The 27,038-nt window shown below is 38.5% G+C and overlaps 1 protein-coding gene across 1 annotated transcript in view; it reads right to left on the bottom strand.

The window, feature by feature from the left end:
• LOC119812513 (retinal dehydrogenase 1) overlaps positions 1-26,152 on the bottom strand; it is a 38,940-nt gene extending 12,788 nt beyond the window's left edge. The window contains exons 1-7 of the mRNA XM_038327241.2: positions 25,996-26,152; positions 17,349-17,453; positions 9,699-9,839; positions 6,903-7,032; positions 5,454-5,515; positions 3,725-3,853; positions 2,396-2,509 (exon numbers count right to left, since the gene is read on the bottom strand). Of these exons, the coding sequence (XP_038183169.1) occupies positions 2,396-2,509; positions 3,725-3,853; positions 5,454-5,515; positions 6,903-7,032; positions 9,699-9,839; positions 17,349-17,453; positions 25,996-26,061 (747 nt within the window). The 5' untranslated portion in view covers positions 26,062-26,152. The remainder of the gene's footprint in view (positions 1-2,395; positions 2,510-3,724; positions 3,854-5,453; positions 5,516-6,902; positions 7,033-9,698; positions 9,840-17,348; positions 17,454-25,995) is intronic.
• Positions 26,153-27,038: the final 886 nt, after the last annotated feature.

The following is a 27,038-nucleotide window of genomic DNA, read 5'->3' as shown; positions in this document are numbered from 1 at the left end:
TTACACAGCATGGCTACAGTTCTTTAAAAAATGAGTTCTTTAAAAATTTTAATGTCCATGCATGGACGGGCTCACTGTGAGCCTTGTCAGTTTGGTTGCTCACTTCCTGGACTTAGGGGGAGCTGGGAGGACCATGGACTGAACATAGTGAAGGGAACCCTGATGGCTCTTTGTCTTTGGAGAGGGGTGAAGTGGGGGTATGGGTGGAAGGGAGGGGAGGGAAGGCGGAGGAGGAGGGGAGGAGATGGAAATCTTTAATAAAAAAATGAGAAAAAAAAATTCAAAGAAAACATAAAAAAATTTTAATGTCTAAATTACATTAACATTTTTGTTAGATCGTTTCATTATTTTGACCATGAGAGATGTCATCAATCTGTCATTTGCTTCTGCATTAAAAATGGCTCAGGACCTTTAGTATAAATCAGGTAACAAACTGAGAAAAACGAATAAACAAGTTTCCACAGAGCGCTTGTGTTGAACTAATGCTATGTTTCCCCCCATTGTGGCTTCTAAAATGGTGTTGTTATCATTCTGTTCTTTAGTGGCCACCATTGTGTGGCTAACGCTGAACAACAGAGTCTTTGAGACTAGCCAGACAAGAAAAAGAGATGAATCCGCAAGGACACACATGCTTTTGATTATCAGTCTCTGACAGTGGGAACACAGATGGAAACATTGTTTAATTCACGATTTTCTTAGAACTTCAGATAGGAGCACCGAGGCAGTGTGGGAACACTGGGGGTCAGGTGAGAGGCGCAGATGCCCACGTGCAAACCAAAATCTGGGGAAAGGAAACAGTGACCAAGATATTTCCTGTGTTCTCAGGGGGGTGTTAAATGTCTTATTCTTCAGGCTCTCATTTTTATTATGTAAAACTGAGAAAAAGAGATATTGCATCCAACTTTTCAAGTGAAGAAATTGAAATTTGGCAAAGATACTTAACTTTTTAGAGACATAGCACTAAGAGAGTTAAATTGGAATTTGAGCCTGAGGTTGCCTGATCTCCTAATTTCCATGTTTATCGGGGGTGAGGTCATGTAAAGAGGCCTCAAAATGGTGCATGAATTAGGATCACCTATGATAATTGAGCATTCATGCTACACCTGCGGTCAGGACCAGAAGCCTTCAGCACAGACGGCCTGGAGAAGTCAGCACAGGTTTTAGACCCAGATATTGATGCCCATTGATCCCCATTGCAGAGGAGTGGAGATCCCAAGATTCTATCTGCTTGTCTTTTCCTTCCCTGATATATCAACCTACAGCATCACCATTACAGAAGTTATCACCATGTCTTAGACATCCTCATATCTTTTTACACCACAGAAAATCTTGAATGAAGCAATTAAAAAAAAAAACTTATCTCAGTCATAGATTTTGCACCATGAACTATTTTTGTACAGTCCATGAAAAAAAATGAAAATGTGTTTTAGAAGATCAGGAATAGAATAAAAATATAATTTAATGTTTATCAATTCAACTCTCTTCAAAGTTTAACAAAATATTGAAGTCACTAACTGTGATTACAAGAAAATCAAATTTAACTTCAGCTTATGTTGAAAGCTGTTCTTGCTTCTCAGTCCTCAAGTAGTTAAGAGAGAAACCATTCCTCAAGACCTCCAGCTGTCACCTATCTGGCTTCAGGTGAGTTTTCCTTTCCTTGATCTTCTGCCTTATCCATCCTATTTACTTCTTGAAGGTGTTGGCTGCTTGTTATAGTCTATTCTTGCTCATTTATCACCATCATCAATGAGGCATGCATATCTTTTCTGTTGAGTAACTAACTAATAATGTGATGGCCAAGTAGGGAGACACAAACATGATTTTGCTTGAAATAGCATATTTTCTAACTTTTTTGTTTATAATCAAAGCTCATGCAATATCCAGAACTGTATCCCAGACTTTTTCTCTTCCTCCACCTGCCACTTTTTCTCATAGTGTTTTTGGGCTGTTTCCTGTTTTTCAACTTTGTATCAGTTGAATGGTGACGTCAGGAGCACAGAACACTTAGGCTCTCCAGCAGAAACACGGAAGGAAGTGGAATTTGTCTCCTTCTCAGGTTATGCTGGGTAGACAGTCACAAACTAGGGTTGAGACTCTACTATTTGATTTTCTTAATCTAGAGGTTGTACTTACATTTGCTCATATAAATCACTGTGGTCTAATATGTATGTTTTACCATCCACTTTCCCGCTCATCTGACAGCCCAGAAGCTATATTTCTAAGAGATAACAAGAAACACCGTGAAACCTGCAATCTTTCTGAATTAGGAGCCGTTATTTTCTTTTATCCTAAATCCACCCACTTTGTGCTCTATAAACATATTTCAAGGACAGAGTAAGTAACAAATCATTGAAACAACTTTTGTTTGTAGGAGGCACCCAGAGACTGGCACTACCTGTGTTGATCCCGTGAAGGCCACCTTGTCGATATCCATGTGAGAGGAAATGGCTGCCCCTGCGGTTGGCCCATAACCAGGAACAATGTTCACCACGCCAGGAGGAATCCCTGCCTGCATGTTAAGAGGCAGGCAGTCAACGATCAAGAATTTAATTCTCAATAGAGGTGACTACATTACAGAAACTGTTTTCTTCTAACCTTCAAAGTTTTTTTCTACCAAGAAAATTTCACTTAAGTATTTGTTCTTTATTATTAATATTTCCTTTCCTTTTCTATATGAAAATGTGCTCAACGGTGATATGATTGAGAAACACCTTCTTCCAAATCCAAATATCTCTTCAATAGATTGTAGTTGCAATGATTAGCTGTGTCAACTAAGGGGGAACTCCTTGAGAAAGGAGCCAGAAAAATATGATAAAGTATATACTCGGAAAGAAAGCATTTAGTATCCTCAGCAAAGCTAAAAGTCTAAAGAGAGGGCACATTTTCAGTTTTTCACTCTTGACTTTTGAAGCAGAGCAGCAAAACTACAAATCCCTAGAGGTATTGTTTATCAGGAAGATGTCACATAGCAAAGCCTCTCTTTCCAGAATGATTCCTGTTCCACTGAAAGCAACAAAGACAGAGGCACTACTTTGATGGGCATAGTAAGACTTCAAGGTATTTGAATCAAAAATGCCTCCTTTTGACAAGTTTTGTCCATTTTAATTTTAAATGAAAAATATCTTAAGGATATTGTTTCAGATTTCAAAATTCTATGTTGCCTTTTGAGTTTTTGGTATTATATTCAGGGCAAAACCCAGCAAGTTGCTTTTGAAGGATGAAATCACATATTTTGGTTAATTAAAGTGTCATGTACTCTTTGCACTTTGAACAGAAAGGAAACTATCTGAAGCTGTGATGGGCAAGTGACCCAATGTTACAGCAAACATATTGGCACATGTGGCCTCGAACCTTCAGTCACATTCAAACTAAAATAACTGAAGGAATTCACAGCAACAGCGCGGCTGGTAATAAGTGTAGCAGTGACAACACACATTTCAGCAATGGAAGGAATGCCGTTATGTCCTCAGCAATTACGTTCATGAGACTGGAGCAATATAAGTAACGGATTACAAGGTGACTGGCTATAAGCCTCTATTATTATTTCTGTGGAGGCACATTTGTATCGGCTGACAAAAGTCACAGCTTGTCGTTCCGCTGCTTTCTTCTCCATGACTGGGCAGAAGCCATGTGTGATCCATGAAGCTCACAGCAGTGCAAACCAGGCTGTAAGGTGAACGGGGGACCCTGAATTCGCCTGCACGTTTAGACTCTGGATACTTACCTCTTTTACTAAAGATGCCATATGAAGAGCAGTGAGTGGGGTTTGCTCTGCGGGTTTGACGATCACTGTGTTCCCACAGGCAAGGGCAGGGCCTATCTTCCAAATGAACATGAGCAACGGGAAATTCCACTAGAAAGCAAAATTGAGCAATTTTACAATGTCTCAAAACACAGTTTCTAAAACAACCCGCATTGATAGATGTTGAGTAAAAACCGATAAATTCTGTGTAATTATAAGGTATACCTTACTTAGGTTCACTGCTAAAAGCAACTTGTAAATGATAAATGTTCTGAACTAACCACATAGAAGGGAATAGGGAAACACTCCCAAATTTAATCAAGTACTGTTATTTTGAATTCTTATTCTATAAGGATGATATTATCTTATGTTTTTTTAAATAATTAGGTATGTCAAACATTGTAGTTAGTTTAAAAATATGACATTCTCTTCCTATATCTCCCTAGAGAGCATTTATTGAATTTACCCAATTATAAGATCTTTTAGCACATTTAATGTCTAGGAGACTTCATTTTTTTTTCTTTTTGGATGCTGGAGACTGAAACCAGGTCATGGATATATTGAATGTACTTTCCACAATACAGACCTTTGCTCAGCCCAAGATAAACAGTATCATTGAAGACAAATCAAGTTCACATCCAGTGGGGTAAATGCTTGGGTTTGGATTTCAGTAAACCATTGGCCACCTATAAGAAATAAGATCTGCTACTGCTTCTCTCTCTATTGCATTCTCCACTCATGAGTCCTGAAAACAGTCCTTTCTACTTTAGATGTCCTCAGGATTTATTGAGAAATTCAGAGCTATGGCAAAGCGCACACCTGTCTATCTTGTGTGAAGCCCAGGGTTTGAATCCCAGAAAAAACAGAACAACAAAGGGGAAGTTAATGTTTAAACTTATCCAATAGTCCTAGCTGGTAGAGTGATGTAAGTATATTTGAACAGTTTTTAAGTATTTGAAGTACTGGACAGTTCCGTGAAATACATCAATATATTTACTCATTAAAGGAGAGTCAATGTCATTCCAAAAACTTCGGGACAAACTTCACTGTGTTTTAATTTTGCCTTTTAAATTGTATCAGATGTATCTGGCCAGTGTTCTCTTAATCTTGGAGGAAATCTGGTGATATCTGGAACATGGTATTTTTGGCTGAATAAATTTAAGTACTAATCTCTGTTAAGTAATGGTGCAATACGGGCCACAAACTATTCCAGTTTTCATGGAGATTTTTCCTTCCATTTAAATCAAATGATATTTTCCAGGACTTGAGCAATGTTGCTGTTGCTATTGTCCATGGTGGTGAGTCTCAAGGAGCAGACAGAAGTGCTGGGAGCTGTGGACTCTGCTGTGTCCCACTGAAATAGGCCAACACAGATGAGCCATATCAAACTTTGTCTTACACTTATAAAGCACAGTTCATGGGAACCAGAACAGAGCACAGTTCCCAAAACAACCCGTGAAAGAAACACTTAGGGCTTATTTGGCAACACTGAAACATCCTCACAGGGTACAGCAGTATGTTGAGGGGGTTCTGGACCAGATAGCTTATATCCAAGAAGCTCAGATACAGAAATATGAGCTTCAGTCAGGCTTACTGAATTTACTGCACACAAAACCATCATATAAACTTCACTTGTGAGGGTATGCCCTTCAGATCAAATGGAATCACAGCTTTCTTGCCCCCCACATGGGAGTCATTAAGCAGAACTTACAGGGATGATTTGGCCACACACTCCAATAGGCTCACGTCTTGTATAAGTGAAAATATCTCCATCTGAAAAACAAAGCCAACATACCATCCAACAAAGGCAAATGCGGGACCCACTCAGGGCAGGGTGCTGTGAGGTTGGTGTTAGAGGAGTTTTGCAGTGAGGAACAAAGGGAAACAAAATATCCCATCTACCAGGTTATTAACGTAAACAACGGAGCTCTCAAACAGCAGTTCGAATGGAAAGGCTGAGATACAGGCAGTTAACTCCATTCCTAGTATTCCGAGATGGCTGCCTTCCCTGCAGCACCCGCGTTCACAGAGTGATGCAGAAAGAAGCTGGGAGATGAGGTCCCCTTTGTGTAAGTATGGAGTCACATGCAAATATTTCCAGCATTTCAAATCTCCCAGCAGTACCAACCTTTAAAAGGTAAAAGATTTAAAACAGCGCACTATCTCCCCAGAGGAAGCAGTCTTTCTCCTGACTTGAAATTATAGGTTTTTCTCTTGCCTATCAAACATAAATACAATGGCTTTCAATCTACCATCTGGGTTTGGTCAACTCCTGTGTCAGGCATTGGTGTAGCTACCCTGCGAATTTTTTTGTGTTTTGTTCTGGGTCTGCTGCTACTAGCGCAGTGCTGTCCTGTCAAGTCCTAGCAGTACTCACAGCAGCTTCTTCTATCTGTCCTAAGAGTGGAATGAGAGCCACAAAACATCCGCATTCCTGTTCCCTCTGTTGTCCCATTTCTATCTTCTTACTTCCTAGTGACCACCTCTCACGCTGAATCCTTCAGTTAGTGGAAGTGTATGCTAGTGTCAGAACTGGAAGAGGACTCTAAGTTCCTGCAGGCATTCCTATTCTAGACATGGGATTCAGCCTCTGTTGCATTATCAACTTGATTCTTTTCCTCTGGAAATACTTTTCATGTGTCTGTTCTGCTACATGCATACAGATTAATACTTGTACAAATTCTTCCAAGCAAACCTTTTAACTCAGCTAGTAAATATTTTCTCATCATGTTTTGAAGCATGTTAATACGAGTTAGTTTGTTTTACATCAATTGAACTTAAAGGGGCACAAATAAGCATCCCTGCTTCTTTCTGGACCAAAGGTCTTAAGCAATCACATTAAAGGCAGAATGTTGATGTTGCTATGGAAATGAAGCAGAAATAAGTGATTTCGGTGGCCAGCTTTGAAAGTGTGAGCATTTAGACACCTCACTTGGAGTCTATGAGAATGCTCTCACGTTACTGCTATCTACACTCTCCATAGTTTTAATTCCCACATGATTACCTTTAAAATCTATTGACTCAATACAACTCTCTTCTTCAGAAATGGTTTTATACAAAGTCAAGGGGAAAATAATTATAGCCTTATTGTTTGACATCTTTCTCAGAGTTTTAGCCTTGCCTCTCCCACCATTCTTGCTATTTTTCTAGGTATACTTACCGCTTGGTATTGTTTGACCATGGATCTTGTCAGCCCAGCCTGCACAGTATTTTAATGCTTTTATGCAGCCTCCTAAATCTGCCAAGTATGCATTGGCAAAGACTTTCCCACCATTGAGTGCCTCCATTGTCTGAAAAGCCAACACAAACCACAGTTTACAATCACAAAAAGAACATTAGATTAAAGACATTGCCCTCTCTATCATTCCGCCATCTTCTGAAGAGGCAGCTCTCTGTCCTTCTTCTCCCCTTCCCTTCTTCTTCTTCTTCTTCTTCTTCTTCTTCTTCTTCTTCTTCTTCTTCTTCTTCTTCTTCTTCTTCTTCTTCTTCTTCTTCTTCTTCTTCTTCCTCTCTCTCTCTCTCTCTCTCTCTCTCTCTCTCTCTCTCTCTCTCTCTCTCCCTGTGTCTCTCTTTCCCCATATCCTCCCAATACCCTCTAATAAACTCTTTATACCCCCCACAAGAACATTTCTCGATGGAGCTGGCTCAGTGGAGTGCTGTTCCAGAAAAGCCAGTTCAACCCCAGCACCTACAAGGTAAATTACAAGGTAATTTACAGTCATCCGTAATCCCAATTACATGTAATATTATGGTTTCTTCTTCCCTGTAAGCACATCAATCACACATATAGTATATAGATACACATAGTACATAGATAACCCCCACATGAAACAATTTAAAATAAAATGTATGTATGAATGAGCAGCGTAATTGAACTCAGAAATTTACTAATAAGAGTAAAAAGAGATATAAAAAGTAGGTGGTTGGTATCATGAGGGACACTTGGCGGAGTTGATAGGAAGTAGTCGTGGGTGGCAATGATCAATATCCATTTTATAAATGTATGGCATGTTATAAGAATAAAAAATAAATTATAAGAATATATGGTCAATGTTTTCAGTAATTATGTAAGAGAGCTTTGTAATTATGAGGAATCGCAAATCATCTCGACAAAACTGTTTTTAAGTCAGAGCACAATAACTTGTTTATGATCACATAACAAAATCCTGATAGGGGCAATAATGAGATTAGGGTTGTCTGACTTTGTGCTCTTTCTGTCCCAGTCTCAGTTCCTTCCAACTAAGCCATGTCTATGCACGACGCACAGTTTCATAGGCACACAGCTGCTTAAATGATTGGCAGTCTCCTTGTCAAATGAGAGTTCTAACAGGATCTCACTTGCCAGCCAACTGTAGAGAAAATTTGGTGTTTGAAATGATTCTTGAAGCCTTGATCATATTCTTAACAGATAGATACTCTGTATTATGTTCACCCAAACATAAATAACACTTGTATCTTTCACCATGGATTTGTGGATTTTCTTCAGCAGTTTTCAGTGATAATCCTGCTGTTTGGCAACATGGTTATAATTATTTAAATAGTCACAAAATAAAGTTTTAGGTTTTGTGGGACTATATTATCTTCTCTTCCTTCTCTTTTCATTCAGACTATAAAGGTCTCTTTGGAATCCTATATTTTACAAGGCAATTCTTCCTTCGTCCTCTGATTTATGCTGTCTGGTCCTCCAGAGTCTACACCCATGTGATTTGGTATGTTTGTTCTTCATTCTCTGCAACCTCCCAAGATGGCAGAGGCAGTGAACTTTTCCTACCATTGACAAGTGAGAGAAGCCAAGTTTTAGAAACTGCTTTATTTCTCGTAGAATCCTGAGGGTGATGTGGATTTAGAACTGCCTTATTTCTCATAGAATCCTGAGGGTGGTGTGGTTTTGGTGCAGCAGCTCTTGATTAAATTTTTTTTCATATTTTGAAAAATTCAGCATTTTTGAGGAAAGGGTGATTATTTGCAAAAAATTGGTAATGCTTTCGGCAAAATAAAGATAATAAAATGTAGTCTGATATCTAACTGGGGACCACATTGTTTTCAGTTGGCTTTACTAAAATGTGTGATTCAGAAGACAAATAAACATTCTCCATTTGTATCCTATGCTGATATAGCTAGTCACAGAAGTTAAAAACCATAGGCACCTAAAACAGAAGGATGATTTTATTTAATATTAAACTTGGATTTATTTTGTTAATTCTTTTACACTCATGAAAATGAAGATCACTTCTCTTTGTTTCGACATTGTCAACAGACATATGTCAACAGACAGGAGAAAGAAACATTGTGAAAAGTTTTGGTGTGGATATAAATAAATTTATTTTAGAGCAATGTTTGGGCAATTTTCTAAGATTCATGAATTTCCCCCTAAAATACTTCAGAAACAGTAACTTGGAAAAACCGGGAACATTGTTAAAGGAACATTTGACCATGAAAAGGACTCTAAACAATTCTAGAGAAAAGGCAGGATGTTTTTGTGCTTCCTTAACCAAACGACTGGTGAATTCGATCAGTGAGTCCTCTTGGGAACTCTCCTATGTGCTGTGGAATAATCCTCTTGTACGCTGTAAAGATTCTTTTTACTCAAATTGGTTTAGTAAAATGTTAATTGGCTGTAGCCAAGCAGGAAGCTAGAGGAGCAACCAAACTAAGGATGACAGGAAGAAGAAGGACATAAGTCAGAAGTTGCCAGCCAGATGCAGAGGGAGCAGGAGAGAAAGGTGACGTGTTAATAAAGGTACTACGATGGGTCAGAATATAAGGAATATAGTTTAACTTAAAATGTAAGAGCCAGTTAGTAATAAGCCTGAACTCCTGGCCGAGCATTTATAAGTAATAGTAAGCCCCCAAGTCAATTATTTGGGAAACAGCCACCAGGTAATTGGAAACAGGTAGGAAGAGAAATGTCCAACTACACCTATGTATCTTGCTGTTGGTGTTGGTGAATACTCACAGCCAGCAGTAGACGGTCTCTTTCCATTAAGTCAGCCAGCTTGCTCAGCAGACGCCCCCTCTCTGAAGCATCCATGGTGCGCCATGTGGAGCCAATCTGAAAAGCCTGTCGTGCAGCCTTCACGGCTTTGTCCACGTCTGCCTAGAAGTCACAGAGCATTCTATTCAGGAAAATCAAATTACTAGATGAACCTAAACAATATCACAACCTTCTAAACCAGGACACAGGCCTCACAAACAGAAGTGACAGCTTCATTAGCCTAAAGCCCAGAGCCTTCCACAGTCTCTGCACCACAGTATGCAGGAGTGGTTTCTCTTGAGTAATATTTATAATAAGCTCCAATAGTCCACCAAATAGTCAAACTCCTAGAATAGATGCTATGTTTAGATAGTTGTTACTTTATCCTATTGTGATGGAATGTTGAGTGTCTACTTTATTTGAAATAAGTTCCAGTTTGTTTACATACATTAGCTCATTTGATTCAGAAATAAAGGAGACCATCTCCTTTACCAAATAGGGCCTAAAGTACGAAATTTTGGTACATTTAGAATGTATTCAGTTGGAAAGAAGAGTTTATGGCATACATGGTGCATTGGTTTGCCTGAGAACTGTCAACTATACACTTCAATGTTTTGCCAGTTGCCACCCAGGTGTTAGCACTGTTTGGAGAGGTTGTGAGACCTTTTGGACATAGGCACTAAGGAGCAGAAGTAGAGACACAAGGCAGGAATGGCACATGGGTTATAACTGGGATCCAGTGGCATCTTAAGATCTCTTTCTGCTTTCTGGTCCAGGGGGGCCCTGGTATCACCCTCCTGCCACTGGGCTCTCTTTCCTTGACCATTATGATTGACTGTACCCTTCCCAACTGGGAGCACACACAGATCCTTCTTCCTTAAAGTTGCTTATGTCAGCTGGTTTGTCAGGAGGATGAGAAGAGAAACCAGCACTCAGACCCTTCCTTCTCCAACCAGCTTGCTCTTCCTAGACTAAAGGAATGGGCACATGTTTACAGTAACAGTGAAGCTGTTATTTTCTCTTTTATTGGCACCTTTTGAGACTAGACAGGCTATAGACTATCCAGAGGCACGGAAGGTGTCTGTTAATGTGGAGCTTGAGCTAGGCCCTTAAAAACTTTTCTCCCCATCAGCAAAGGAAGGAAATGTGATGATCAACAAGACATCCCAAGCCATCCAGGCTCTCTAGAACCCCTCAGCCACTTTAGGTTACTCCACAATTCACCATGAGGTCTTTCTCTTTGTTTCAGAAAAATGAAAGATTCATTTGTTCCATATTATTATTTGAGATAAAAGAGACTACTATGTTTAAATGTATGAGAACTTTATTTTAAATAAAATACTTGGTGTGGAATTAAGGTAGGTTAAAGTAACACCTACTAAAACACGCAACCCTGAGAGATGGCTCACTTGAGTAAAAGCCCTTTCTGCCATGCCTTACATCCTTAGTTCCCACTCTAAAGCCCACATGGCATCAATAGAAAACCATTTATGGCAAGCTGTCCTTTAACCTTCATGTGGGTGCCCTGATACACGGGTGTGTGATTCAAGACAGGTTTTTTTTTTTTTTCTTTTCTGGGTAGCCCTGGCTCTCCTAGAACATGTTCTGTAGACCAGGCTAGACTTGAACTATCTCACAGAGATCAACCTGCCTCTGCTTCTCAAGTGCTGGGATTACAGGTGTGTGCCATCACTGCCTGGTTCATATATTAATATTTTAAATGTAATTATTTTCAAAAATTTTGTCTATATGACTGGCATTGTGTGGAACCCCATAAGTCCTACAGGTCAGTGGACTGCATCTTTATGGAGGGGACCGAATTTGTCTGAGAATTGGAATGTCAGGAAGAGAATACCCTATACTTTTTAATTGCTTACACTTAGCTGAACCTCAGTTTTGCCTTCACCTTAGAGAGGCATGGAAGGCCATGTTCTGCAGAAAGCATTCCGTAAGACAGCAAAGAAGTCTACATGTGTGCAAACTGGTATGGAAATGAACCGTGTCATAGTGCAAATGCTCCTGCATTTATGAGACTGTATTATTGCTGATATCTGGATTTTGTTTCATTTCAGAGCAGATTTTCTTAAGTTTTACCTAAGAAAATCCAGAAGGCACTTTTGGAGAAGAAAAGAAAAAGCAAACCTCAAAAGTCTGAGTTTTTCCATGTGATCTATGGATACTTTAACACACATATGAGCATGTGCATACATGTCCATGCATGTGTGTGTACATACACATATCTCTATGATAGACCTGTGAGATGCAGTTCTTGTGTGTTGTGTCATTGGCCTTTGTCAAGTATTTGCTGTCTTGAATCTCCTCCCTTTCCCTAAGGGTGGACAGAAAATGGTTTTGAAACAAATCTTGCCGTTCCTACACAGAGATATCATAAACAAAATTTGTTCTTATGTGTATATCTCTTGGGGCCATGACTCTCCTCTCACAGCATTTATATAATCCTGCAAGACCAGAAAGAGTAGGGACTGTGAATTCTTTTTTTTTTTTTTTCTTTCGAGACAGGGTTTCTGAAACTAGCTCTTGTAGACCAGGCTGGCCTAGAACTTACAGAGATCAGCCCACCTCTGCCTCCCAAGTGCTGGGATTAATGGTGTGTGCCACCACCGCCTAGTTGGGACTGTGAATTCTTAGTGAAACAAAACACCCAGCCTTGAATCCTGATTTTTCCTTTTAACCATGTAAGATTTGAGGGAGGCAAGCATCTGTGTGTCTCTACAGCATTCTAACTGTAGGTCGGCTAACGATAGGCCGCTGAGGTAAAGATTTTGTTGACAAGCATTCACTAAGTTGGAGGAACATATAACCAAACATCACCTTATCATAGTATAGATACAGCCTTCCTTCAGTTCAAGGAAAAACCAATTCCCAAGTCCTAGAAAGCTCACCTTTCTAGGTCAAACTGACATAGAATTTGCATCTAACCCGCAGGCCTTTTTGGTTAAATATAGTTTATTTCTGATACATAAAACAAGGTGAATAGTAGCTAGAGAACATGGACTAAAAGAAGCCTGTGACCTCAGTGTCCATCCAGCGGTGATACACTGCATCACATCACATCATCTATGTCAGTAGCTATACCTTCTTATCTCAGGGCGGTTTAATTTACCAACATGGGACTCATGGATGCAGATGGTCCAGTCTGTGCTAAAGTTAGATACATTGTCTGAAGTTCATTCCTCTTATTCAGGACAGTTGTCTCGCAGCTTCTATGCCACAGACATGCTAAACGTTCACTGCTAACTGTGGTCCAAAAGAGACTAACATGAAAGTGACTACAGTAGCCTAGTCCATTCCAGCATGCTCTTTCACCTCTTCTACACCGTTTCTGTCGTTGCAAACTGTCCCCAGCCTCCCATTCCTCTTCCCTCCCCACTGTCTCTCTAAGGCTTCCAGGCCAAAATCGTTCCTGTAATTAATCTTATCCCTTTCCCTCTCGTGTTTACCCTGCTTGCTTCATCCACAATCCTAAGGTCAAGGCTCTCTGTTCGGTTTCAAAGTTCAGCATTTTCTGGCTCCACTTTAATGCTAAGACTTCTTGTTTACCTTTCACCTGCTCCGTATGAGCCCTCCCTTCTTATCTTGGCTCCTGAAATTCTCCTGATAGAGAATGCTCTAGCAGCAAGTCCATTTACTTTCAAAGTCCTGGTTCAGTGTGTTAACCTACCGCAGTCATCACCAGGCCCACATCTCAGTGGCATATAGTAATTAAGAGCTTCTTACTGATCTCCTGGACGGATTGCAAGTTCTTTATTGCCATAAGTTATTACTGTAGACATTAGTCATGAACTTTTTCTATTTATAATAGCAAGCAAATGGAAGCAACTTATGTGTTCACCAACAGAAAAAGGGAAATGTGGTTTACATAGAAGTAGAATATTGTTCAGTTGTAAAAAAACCTGAAATAAAGAAATCCTCAGGAAAAAGAATGGACTTAATATGTATACTATTGAGCAGGTCACTCAGGTTCTGAAAAGAATCGAATGTTCTTCATGTACAGATCCTAGCCCATAACGTGTAATGTTTTTATGCAGACTGCTCTGTTTGTGTATAGAATAACATCGATAAAGGAGACAAAGGAAGAGCAATGCAGTGAATAAGGGCACAGAACACAGGAATTGTGAAAGACGGTAAAATCTTTTTCTTAGTTTCAACTCTGTCATGGTCCTTTGTGTTGGCTAAGTCCACAAAAATATAGTTGATTGTGAAAGTGTGAACCCCCAAATAAAGTTCGGTGGCTTCAGAATGGTCCTTCTCATTGTGTAGAAGTTCATTGAGATGCACAGTGTGGGACCAGGCAAGTTTTGTTTGAGGGACTTTCATAAAATAACTGTGTGATGCTTTTCTTTGTGAATTCATTTTAACAAAGTGATTTAAGAAAAAGACAGGCTTTAGGCTCCCAGCACAAAGGCAGGCAGGCAGGATCTCTTTAGCCCCAAGTTACTACTACAATTAAGTAACATGGACCTTGTTTTGTAGGTAAGTAGACTATGCATGTGAAACACAGCAGAAAGTAGAGACATTTGATACTATATCTTACCTCCATACTTAACTTCTTGTATCTCAGACAAGCTGTCTAACAAAGCTGCTTTGAGTAGCATAGTTGTTGCTCACTGTGTTAAAGATGGCAAGATTTCTTGCTTGTCGTTTAATATACATCCAATATTAACATTTTTTAGTTTTATTATAATCTAACAGGCTATGCTACTCTCATAGAAAGGTATGTATTTTGCTTATGTAATCTATTTTAAAATATTTATGTAATAATCATTGTTTAGTCAATTTCATTATGTAACAAAACTTTTGTATTACCCAATGTACTAGTCACATTTTTAATATGTTTTGTCAAAAAGTTGTTATTTTGTATATTTTTATTCAAGGACTGGCAAGATACACTTTTTTAATTACAACGCAAGATTAACAGGGATTTTCTATGATCAAATCCTATGGCCTAGGGACAGTGAAATATTCCAGTTTTGAAGTTAGAACCTGCAGGCTGAATGTGTGCAGGTGGTTTGAATGAATGTGAGAAAGCAGGGCCCTCTAAGACTAGTGAGGGAGGGTCCCCATGCTTCCCTCTCTCCTGGAATGTGGACTCCACCTTAAACTCAGTCAGAGATGGAGAAAATAGCAATCAGATGAGCTGCCTTTCACACCTGTCTGAAGCACTTACTTGAATAGACATTCAGTTTTATCCCTCCAATTATCTATTAGCTCATGCCCCAGGATTGGCGAGCAGCTCCTAAAGGAGCCACCCAAGTGAAAAGAAAGCGCTTCCCGGCCACAGGCAGTCTTTGCCTTTTAACAGGCATTTGCTCTGGCCGCTGCCCCACACTTGTGATCCCATGAGAGGCAGGGTAGGGCCGGTTGGCAGCCCCATTCTGCTCGTGAATGAAGTCTTCAAGACCGTTAGCCTTTGCCCTAATGAGCCACTCCAACATATCAGGTTTCTTGTGATGGTGAACTTTACCAGGTTATGCTAGAGTGGCTAAGCAACACTAGCCACTCCTCGTTAGATTCCTCACAAACTGTGTGAACAGAAATAATTCTAAAAAGACATTGTTTAATATATATATATATATATATATATATATATATATATATATATATATGAAACAGACAGGAATGTGGTCGTGAAGCCAGCCCTAGTTTATCACAAATAGTTTATATGACTGACAGTTGCTTTAGATGACTCATTTGTTCAGCCAACCACACTGGCACAGAGACTTAGCCTGCTGCTTGCCTGGGTATGAATTAGTCTCCTTGTTCTTTCTACAGGAGGGGAAGTTGTCACTGAGCACAGAGCAGATCAGTGCTCACTGGCAAAGGGGCAGCGATGGCCACCGGCTCTCCCTTCTGTGCCTGAGGAAGACGGTAAAACTCATTGACTCCCCTAGTAAAGTTCTGTCAGACCAGGCTTCTACTGAACCCAGGCAGAAAGTTTTGTTTTCCTATTGGGACTAACCCCATTGTCAGAGCAAGATGTTCCCTAGGAGCTAAATGTTCAAGGCTTCATCGTTAAAGCAGCAACAATATTTCTTTTCACTAACTGTCATCTATTGATTCGTAGTCTTGAGTGACATTTTTACCTGCATGGAGAAGGCATAGGCAGTGGATTAGCTCTTAGTTTGTGTATATCTTACTGCATGTGTGAATTATTTTTCTGTCTGTTCCTTCTTAGTCTTGTTGGAGATACTCAGTGAATGAGGCTGGCATTTGAGGTACAGCCATACTGTGTGTTGTATCTCAGTCTTAGGTATAAAGCATTTATTCCTCCCCCCATTTAAAAAAATGTAATAAACATATTTTTACTTTCTTCTGGGATTAGCTCAGAGGATTCTGGGTCACCAGTGGCACATAGCTGTGGATGGTAATTATCTCTCTGCCTAAGTTTGGTTTTCTAGAAATTTATCAAGATGCACCCATCAAGCCAATTGTCCCAATCATCCTACCTTTATACTATTCCAAATCCATATTTCCCATTGTGCACTTGCAACCATCTCAACAAATGCATCACAACATACAGTGGAGAAGAGCCAGCCTCTTTCTTACAGAGAAACAAACCACCACATGAAGAAAAGTAAGTGTGAATCCTTCTCTTTTTTGATAAATAGAAATTAATTCAAATGGACCAATGACCTAAAGGAAAACACAAACCTATGCCATTACTAAAGGAAAATGGGAAAAACTCATTTCAAGATATTGGTTTAGACAGTGACTGGAGAAGTTCACAAAACACAACCATTAAAACAAATAAAAATTTAAAAAAATCTGTGTAGTGTCAAGTTATAATTTTACAGAACAAATGGGTGAACAGGCAGTCTGCAGGGGGAAACATTAGACTATTCATCTGACAAATGTTTTCTTTCCAAATTTTATAAGGGACTAATATAATGAAAAATTTTCAAAATTGTTAATCTAATTTAAATAGAAATTATCCCAAAAAGCATTGCTTAAAATGTGTAAATGGCCGACAAGAATATGAAACTTTGTTCCTTTACTAGCTATTGGACAAACTCCAAATAAAATGGTAGTTGACTGATAGTCTCTTACTCTGCTCCTGATCATTCTAAACAAAAAACCAAAATGTGTAAAGTACTGTTGGGACTGCAGGAAAAAGATACCCTTACATACTGTAGTGTCGTGGAAATGCTATTTTGCCAATATTCAGTATAGATTGAAGATCCCTGACCTCCTTGTTCCCAAATCAGTGATTTTCAATAAAATAACTTGGTAATAAATTGTTCTAAAAGTTCTATATCAGCCTTTAGCTTCACTTAGCAAATGTGAAAGAATAACTGTAAGCTGATAAAAGATTTCTCTCTCCTTTATCCTGATGAATTTTTTTTTCTATGAGTCTGTCGGTATAATAAACCATGACACTATTCCAAGTGAAAAGCAGTCAAGGAAAAATAGTTTGGAAAAATAAATCAGCACCTCACCCAAGGCATCCATTGATGGTGTTCGTCTTATGTCAAGCACAACAGAATATTTTACCCAACTTCCAGCACAGCCATGTTTTCATGTTCTTCATGGAGCTTACACCGGGTTTTGAGCTAGGATGGTGAGAAGCAAGGACTCTTGGTAGAAACTGGACTTGTGGGTGTTGGAACTTACCTTGTCCCCTTCTTCCACATGGCAGATGACCTCCTCAGTTGCCGGGTTAATAACAGGAAATTTCTTGCCACTCACTGAGTCATGCCATTCATTGTTAATGAAGATCTGAGGAGATACAGAGAGAGCAGACACAGGTACTAAAATATGTATTACGCTTGAGGCTTTTTAAAACTAGAGTCGAGGTATGATATGTCTACATATTGCATGTCTCTCCCTGTCTCAAAATGCCCGTCATTTGTTTCAGTTAACATGTAATAAACATACACACAAACATTTGTGCATACTAAGAAAAAAAAAACGGGTAGTTTTTCCATCTTGACCTTTGGTCCCACGGTCCCTGAGCTCAGCCCATGAGTTCCCCACACTCCATGCTCCAGTTACCAGGTCCTCCTCTGCTCCAGTTTTCTCCTCTGCTGCAGCCTTAGCATCTTTGTGTTTTACTTCAAACTAGTTTAAGCAGCATCTCCTCACGACCTGCTCACTGGTTGCTCCAACTGAAAGTCATTTCTTTAGTTCCACAGTAACACATTTCTCCTGCTACAAGATTAGTGTATTCTGCTCTGTGTTAAAATTAGATACCCACAGTCTATGAGATACAAATCAGCCTACATATTATAACTGGACTTGAAAATTATCAAGAAATTCACTTGTCATCAATAATTCTGTCTTATTTCTGCTATAGGGATTGTGTTATACCTCAGATTTTCATAGATAAACCAAGAGATCAATTGTAGCATAATTTTTTGAAACTTGTAATTTCACTTAGAAGTAGAGAAAAAGTTTGATACTAACCTGACCACATTTTGTTATGCTATTGTAAGACTAGCTAATTCTTGCCTGCATCCCCATGTCCTTAGCTCTGTGAGTTCTCGGTGATATCCCTGCCATAGGTGATTTATGGCCCATGATTTCTTTTGGTGAAAGAGCAATGACAGAATGTGCATGTCATTTTGATATTAGAATCGTGCAGGTAACGTGCACACTGCTCCTTCATACTAAAGGCAGGTGAAGCTTCTGAATAATATTGAGGTTTCTCTGGTAGGCATCAGGTGACTGCAGAGGTAGGCTCTGGATAACCCTGTGAGCGACTGTGACTCAGCAGTATTCAGGTTGAACCTTGAATACCAAAGAAAACTGTAAACCCAGTGTTTGTTTAGTTTGATTTACATAACCAAATCCGGAATAAGCACTCTAAATTGTTTTTATTGAGTTGTTTTCTTTGCAATTTTGTACAAGTACTAAGGATGTTCTGATTAGTGCTTCTCTTCACTTCTCTAAACCCTCAACTTCCACTAATCCTCCCAACCCCTTTGTACACCTGTCTTATGCCGTCTCTTATTGCCTGCTAGCTACCTGTAAGAACAAATATATTTGAGTAACTACTTTTCCTATAATTATATTAAATGGGAATAAGGAGGAATTTAGTTCAATGAATGTTTATTACAGTAATTATTAAACCGATTTGAGCTTATTGAATGTCCTATTGTGAAGAGAACTATACTTTCCACTTGCTGTTTGCTGTTGACAAGTTTAGGGGACAGGGCTGACACTATTAAAATAAAATATTTTGTCACATTTAGTCATTAGCTGAATTATAATTATGATTGCACTCACAGTGCTTTAGAATATTGTGTATGTACAAGAGAGTGATATTAAGCCAAACTTCACAGAAATCACTGGAAATTTAAAGATGTCATTTCTAGTCTAGGAATTCCAGGTTTTTTATGTTAGTATTTTTCAATCTGAAAAACAATCAATAAGAGATTTTTATGTAATTTAAATTTCACTTCTGCTTTTTGCACTTTTCATATATCAAATTAAAAATGATATACATACTACCGTCCTGTTTACTGCATGTAGTTTACTGTGCCAACTTACAACTGTTAGAAAAACAAAGATGCCTGTTCAGAGTCAAAGTTATTAAGTCTTAATGTTTTTGATGATAAACAAATCGAAATAAGAAATTTATACACTCTGGCTTTCCTTCAGACCTTGTAAATTTTTCTCCTTTTACCAAATATAAAACGTCTTCAAAACATTTCTGATTTAGAACAAAATGAGATTTCTTCAGACCTTGTAAATTTTTCTCCTTTTACCAAATATAAAATGTCTTCAAAACATTTCTGATTTAGAACAAAATGAGTTTTATTAATATCTTCTCTTTTTATCTGTTGATAAGAGATTTGGTAACCTATTGGTTTTTAATTCCTTCCAACAAAGTACCCCAAATTCAAATTATCTCTGCACAGTGGTAACTGGGCTATCAGCTCAAAGTTCTTATAACGATATCAATGTTTTCTTAGTTGCCGAGAGTGTATGAGAAACACATTTTCAATGTAAAAAAAAAAAAGCATTTTAAGATTTTCTAAGGGAGAGAAATGAAAAAAAAAAGTCAGTCCTGATGCCAGATCAGCAGTGTATGTTACCAACTCTGAAAGGTGGGAACACAGCTTGGAGAGTGATGGCTGATGATTACAACATGTTGGGAATGAGATATATATATATATATATATATATATATCATTATATATCTTGATATATATATAGTATATTTTCTCATCGTTAGAAAATATACTAAAACTATTGGAAATCATGAAAATAAGATGAAAGTCAGAGTAGAGGTAACAGTATGAGGAATGGGACATGTCAAGTGGACCTTAAAGATTTAAAAAGATAGAAAAAAACCAAGACTAGATTACTCACAACTAGTTTTAACCTAAGCCCTGAGGCAACAACGCAAAATCTTGTGATTCAAAGCTAAGAGAGTAAAGGAAATAAGAGAAGAAATACCATAGGGTAGGAAATTATCTACAGTCATGGAGTGGTGGCAACAAAGTGAGAGAAATGGCAGAAATGCAGACTTCCTGTTATTTCTGTTTTACATTATTCTCTTACCAGTTATGGAACTGCGTGGTCATTTGCCCTTGTTTTAAAGCCGTTTACGTTAAGGAGAAAGGAAAAATGATGCTGCATTTACTTTGAGCTACATCATCTCTAAGTTCAATGGGTGAGAGAATGATATATATTATATGCATCTTATATGTTCTGGAAATGAATTTATCTGTAGAAGCACTAAAGCTTCTTTCTGTCTTTCCTCTTTAGCAGTATTAGGCCCTCTTCTCTCTAAAGAAAACATCAATGTAGAGCAAAGTCATTAACCCAGATTGGATTGCTCTTCAGATGGGTTCACCACATTTTCTGAATGGCCTCACATAGCCATGTCATTCTGGAAAGGAGAAGGCGAAAAATTCAATAGGTATGTTCTATGCTTGAAAAGCCATGTGAACATACAGACTTTAAGAAATGGAAACAATAACTCTCAAAGGTTATGTGCTATTTACTTTAGGATTTGTGTTGAGGTTTCCTTGAATGAAACTGGAATATCACTGTCTTTAGTAGTCAGGAAGAAAAGGATGGCATATAGAAACACATCATCTAAAATGGTACAATCTGTCAACTTTATATTCAGGCTTTCTTTCTTCCTTCCTTCCTTCCTTCCTTCCTTCCTTCCTTCCTTCCTTCCTTCCTTCCTTTCTTCCTTTCTTTCTTCTTCTTTCTTTTTGGTTTTTCAAAACAGGGTTTTTCTATGTAGCTGAAGTTTGAACTGTAAACCAGACTGACCTCAAATTCATAGAGTTCTGCCTGCCTCTGACTCCTAAATTCTGGGACTAAGATCATGCATCATGACTGCCTGGCTGATTTTGTATCTTAAGAGCAGTGTAACCTTGAACAAGTTTGCATGTTCTGTGAGCTCAGCTTCCAAAGCTTGGAAATAGGACCATAGTACTATTTCCTAGTTCCTGGAAACTAGTTACTTATTAATCTCAAATGAGATAATACTCTTTTAAGTAATAAATTACAGATTTTACTGGTACTGAAAGTTGAACCATTTCAGGACTCTAGTGTTAATCTTTGAAATTATAGTTCAGGAAGTTACCAATAATAAGTGATAGACTTCTAAGTACCAAATTAGACTTATGCATACCAAATAATAAGTGTTAGACACTCTCTACTTTCCATAGACTACTTACTTAATTCTCATAGCCACTTCCCAATTAGCATCATTAGCAAATGCTCCTTCATAGATAGATGGAAAAACTTAAGTCCAAGCAGATTAGCAGTTTGACCAAGTTAGGTTATGAAATAAGTACGAACTTTGGACATTGAATTCAGATCTGTCTTATTAAACAACTATACAACACAGAAATTCAGCTACTTGTTCAACTGCTTCCAATCCCTGAGAAAATAAAATATAGTTTTACTCGGAAGTTAGAAAAGATTTATGTAAATGAAGGCAACCATAGTACAGTCAGCTTTATTGTAAAGGTGGTACTGCCCACCTTTAAGTATCTTCAAGATTTCTTCCAGGCCCCATCAGCCAGTGTGGTTCAATAAAGCATTCTCAGAGTTCATGTACTTTTCTTTTCCATTTTATCACTTTGACATATCTTCTCAGCTTTCCACTTTCTTGCTTTGAGAACATTCCACAATTTTCTATATAATGTATTCTGTCTACTTGTTTGCTGCCCAATAAATCCATTAAGAGTATTATTTCTTGAGACAATAATCATATTAGCACTGTATTATCTGATATGGAGCAATCATACAAAGAACTTATTAAACAAAGGAAAGGGAAGCATTAGAGAATAGAAGAGAAAATGGGAGAAATTAAGGAAAACAGGAAGGAGTTATTTGAATTCTCAAGTGGTCTGCTTTTGTAAATTGTAAGAATTTTAAAAAAGAGAGAAAAATGTAGAGCTCAATAAAAATCAAATTTAAAAAAATTTAAAAGAGATTAAAAAGTGGAGGTTACTACAAATTTCAATATTCAAATTGTGCCTAGCACAGAAAATTCAATTCTTCATAGTTCTTTGTACACATGTACACATACATACACACATACACACACACTGATGAAAGAGAGAGATTAATGAAACCAGACACCTAAGAATGAAGTCACCAGTTATAGCCAAGATTTAATCCATAGTGCTTGAAGTAATATAGTTTACATATAAAGTGTGCACCTGTCTCAACTTCTTCCTCACAATTTCTCCCAACCCAAACCTTCCTTTTCATTCCAGTGAACAGAACTGTTTTCATCTGCCTTCCCTATTGCCTCCTTTCTCTCAAAACTGGTACTCAATAGCGTCCTATGTTCTGAAAGAAACATCCCAAAAAGTTCACAGTCCACCCCCCCACCCCAGTACTTAGGAATGGGCAGATAAAAGTCGAAGCAAAAAATTGCACACCGTGTTATTTCTATGTCCCTAAGTCATGTTAGTGACCATTGTAGCATGAGGGCTTGACTAGTCAGCATTCAAGATCTGGACTTCTTGTTTACAAGCTGTATAAAGTTATATTCTATAACTATGTAAAAAATTATAGCTCCCAATAGGGCTGCTATGAGCAAATAAATAAAATTATTATCATTCACTTTTGTTGCAATTATTGTGTGTGTATGAACTATCAGTAGCAGGTGAAAATGTCTTCTGAGCATGAAAGAACTATAAGTTAAGGAGTTAAGTTCAATAATTATGCTAATTATTAATAAAGTTTGAACTCTATGTGAAAATGTTTGCCTTCTTGAATTTCCTATTGTCTATTTTTAAAGGAAGGTGTGTAATATGAGAAAGAAAATTTGGAATTAACAAATCCTATGAGAGAAAAATGTTAGAACCCCGAAAGCCTGGGTAAACCTGGGAGGCTTATACTGGTGCTTGGGTGGAAGAATAATGTAAGACAGACTAACAGAAAAAGTGGGAGAGAGAAAGGAGAATGGCACTGTTAAAACAGACCTGGGCAACGGATCAAAAAATGTACAGGATGTGATTACTAATGCTAGCCACTCCCCAGGAGCCAGGTTCTGCCTCATGTGCTTCTTACCAGCTGGGACGGCTTACACGCCTCAGGAAATGGGTCTCCTCATCACCCCATATCAATGGTAAGAAGGCAGAGGCAGATGGAGGTGATGGGATTTGACAAGGGGTCCTGTAACTTTAAAAGGGGCTCTTCATACAAAAGCTCTGTAGCAGGATTGGGGCACATGTAGCGTTTCCTTACAACTCCCAAGGGGGTAACAAAGATAGGGATGCGATGGGGGCTTTTGTATCGCCTTGCGAAATAGTTCATAAACTCCAAACTTCATTTTATGTACTTCATGATAAAGGAACTAAACTAGAGAATAGTCCTAGATGTATCATTGAATTGTTTGACTTGAAATTTTTTTCAAATAATTTTGTTTTGTTTTTACTACTTCACAATTATATACACATATACATAAAAATATTCTTAAAGTTAAGATTATGCAGCTGTTCGGCTATAGCTGATATTCTTTTTATTTTTGTTATTGTTTATTGTTCTTTGCTCCCTCAGCTCCAAACACCAACCTGCTTTATATAATAATAAACACAAAAGGAAGCAGTAGGGAAAATAATACATAAATTGAGATACTGGTCAGAAAAGGTAATTTGACAAATACTCCTAACCCCTGCCTTTTGTTCTGTGCAACCAGGAACTAATAGCCATTGTTTCAATCTCTAGGGAGTGCAAATCCAAAACAATTCTTCAGTGGGACACAGTAAAGGAACGTGCACAGGCATAGAGCAATCTCCCATTGAGGTTTAATTGCATACATAACTGGTGTCCTCCCAAGTGTGAAAATGCTGTAACCAGCACATCAAATGGTATGATGCTTACAGAGTAGACCAGACTTACGTAGATGATTTTAAAAAATCAAAATTCACTGAGTGGTGTTGCTTATTATTAACCAGAGAAGTACATGAACATCAATCAAATGCATTCTTGGCTCTTAAATCCTTAGGCCCACCATTCTCCCTCAGACGTTCTTATGCAATCTTTGCAGTGAAGAAGTTCCCATCTGGAAACATCTGTGTCAAGGGATTATTGGTCCTGTACTTGTCCCTTGTACTTAGGCTTTAAGGAATACGTCATTTTTCTAGTACTTTCATTTGTATGCTTCCTGAATAAGTATTAAATTAAACTTAAATCAGAGGAAAAATACTTAATTTTTTTTCTTGAGACACACACACACACACACACACACACACACACACACACACTCAGTAAAGTTCATAAAAACAAATTAAGTAAAGAATGATAGAGCATCCCAACTACAAAATCTATTCCCAGTTGGGATCATGAAAACTAAACTCTACATTGTGATTAAACTGTTACAATATAAACAGCGTCAATGATACCAATCTTTATGAAACACTGGGTATACAGATTTGACAAAAATTTCTTCCAAACAAGAAAAACTGGGTGAGGCAGGTAGACTGAACTATGTAGTGTGCACACAATTAGACATTTATAAGGGGTTGGAGCTTGTGGACTCACTAGACTTTTGCACAAAGAAGCAAAACAAAAAAAGAGAGACAAAACAGAACAAAACAAAAACAAAAACAAAAACAAACCCTAAATTGTAAAGCATGTTCTTTCTTTTAAAAGTTTGTGAAAGCAAGCTTGTGCCGTTCTACCTCCTGCTTAGCCACAACCAAGGCTCACTCCTCTCTGCAGACCTTGTCCTCAGAAAAAGCACATATAAGCCTGGCAGCTCCCACATTCGATGTGCTTAGAAAAATGCAAAGGCTGCCGTGTTTCAAAGCCACCCCTCCCTTATTTCATGCATAAGGAAATAAATGCACAAAGTGGGCCACTTGGGCCTTTGTCGTCTCTTTTAATACTCTTGGTTGGCATTTTCTAATTATGAAGTTAACATGACTCTCCCCAGAGTTGAGCAGTACGTCTCTCACTTTATTCTTTGAATCATACCACACAGCAATTTTAAATAGCTTTTCGTGTGTGTGTGTGTGTGTGTGTGTGTGTGTGTGTGTGTATGTGTGTGTGTGTGACATTTCTTAATTTTGGAACCCTAGGATCTGTGGCAAAAGTAAGCATGAAACTATGTGGTAGGAAAAATTATGAGAGTCTTTCAGGACAACCACAGCCTGATCACTTTCTAACTCTCCCTGGCTGAAGTTTTTGAAGTCTTGTATCTCTAAATATTTATCAGCTTACAATCACATGTATTCTCCAAAAGTCTCCAAGAATAACAAACTTTCCTGGAGAAATAAATAAGCAGAGTTTCTATCTCAAAATAAACAAATAACTCAAGTCCATTTGGAGGTTTTGGCAACAGCTTCCATTCGATGCTCAGACTAAAGTCCTCCAACGTCAATACTCGGTTACCAAACATACGGTCATGTTATTCTGTTTTAGAGTGCTATGTCTCTTTTAGAAAGAAACAAAGAAGTAAGGAGGAAGCAAGGAAGGAAGGGAGGGAGGGAAGGAGGGAAAAAGCTGTTCCCACATGCCTGCCTCCTTCTACTAAGTTCCTCTGTTTGTCCCACCATAAGTGCTCACTGCACAGGGCTAATAGACCTGCTGCTCATTCTGGTTCACTGCCTCTGGCACAAGAACCATTCACACAGAGCAAAATTCTTTTCCCTTGGATGTATGTCAAGATACAAACTTACCAGAAGTTGTCTGATATGGTCTAAAATTCACCACTGAATCAGGCCACTAGCTTTGCAAGCTTTTTGTCTTTGTGTTTGCAAAAAAAAAAAAAAAAAAAAAGCCTCAGTCGTCCATGCTTTAGTCAGGCGCACACGGAAAGCCCTTGTCTTACCTTGGTATACTGAATCTTCAAGTTGGCCAGTGGGGCAGGGATTTCAGGTTGTGCAGGGGAAGACATTGCTGCTTTGGCTCCTGGAACACAGGTGACAGGCTCAGCAATTTGGTTCTGTTAGGGCACTTGCTTCTTTTTATCTACATGCACTAAGGGTCATTTGCATATTAGGATATGATTGGATGGGCAGACTCAGTGCAGGGCCGAAAGAACACTACTTTCTTCTAACACCTAAGGCTGGCAGGGAGCCTTTGCCTTTAAATGTGAATCCTTAAGGAAGCTGCACCTCAGCCCTGAAGTTCCATCTGGAGACTGCTCACTATTTACAGATGAATTAGTTTACAAAGCCAAACCTGTGCTGAGGGTGTGTGTGCAGCTGCTCCTGACGCTGGAAGCCAGTTATTATTTTTTTTTTCTTTGCCTGTTCATGCTTTGTTATGCTATTATGTAACTTTTTCTTCTCTAACATTCTGGGTATCAAAGATTTTGAAGTGGAGAAGTGTCTAAAACAACATCTGTTCTCCCTAGTGTCCAGGGGACCATGAATCTGCAGGACACAGCTGCTAGCAAATCATTCTTGTCCCAGAAGATCAGAATGCTGTTAAAGAGAAACCCCCACCTCTCTAGACTTAAAAAAAATCGGCAACCTCATCTCATACCAGAATCCTCAAGTTGTCTATGTCTTCTCGGTGGGAACAGAACACTGTGACACTGTGAAGGACTTCTCAATCAGAGGTCACTATCGCAGACCCTCAAAGAGCGTGATGTCCAAGGCTTCTGTGAAAATTCGTTTAAAGCGAAAGTAGTGTCTGATTTGGGAAATGTCTACACTTGTAAGTCATTACTCTAAGCAGTGTAGCAGGAAAGAATGTAAATATCACTCCCAAAGAGTTTAAATTCGGAATGGTTTGAGCCCAGAACTTTGTAAAGGACCATTTTGACCTCTAGTGTTTTCATTTTGAACACAATGCTACTCTGTGTAGACGTTACAGAACAAGATATGGAAGGAACTAGATAACATTCTTTGGATGCTCTGGTTATTA

Source organism: Arvicola amphibius, chromosome 1 (genome assembly GCF_903992535.2).
Source record: "Arvicola amphibius chromosome 1, mArvAmp1.2, whole genome shotgun sequence".
Classification (NCBI taxonomy): domain Eukaryota; kingdom Metazoa; phylum Chordata; class Mammalia; order Rodentia; family Cricetidae; genus Arvicola; species Arvicola amphibius.
This window is presented reverse-complemented; position numbering and strand designations above follow the sequence as displayed.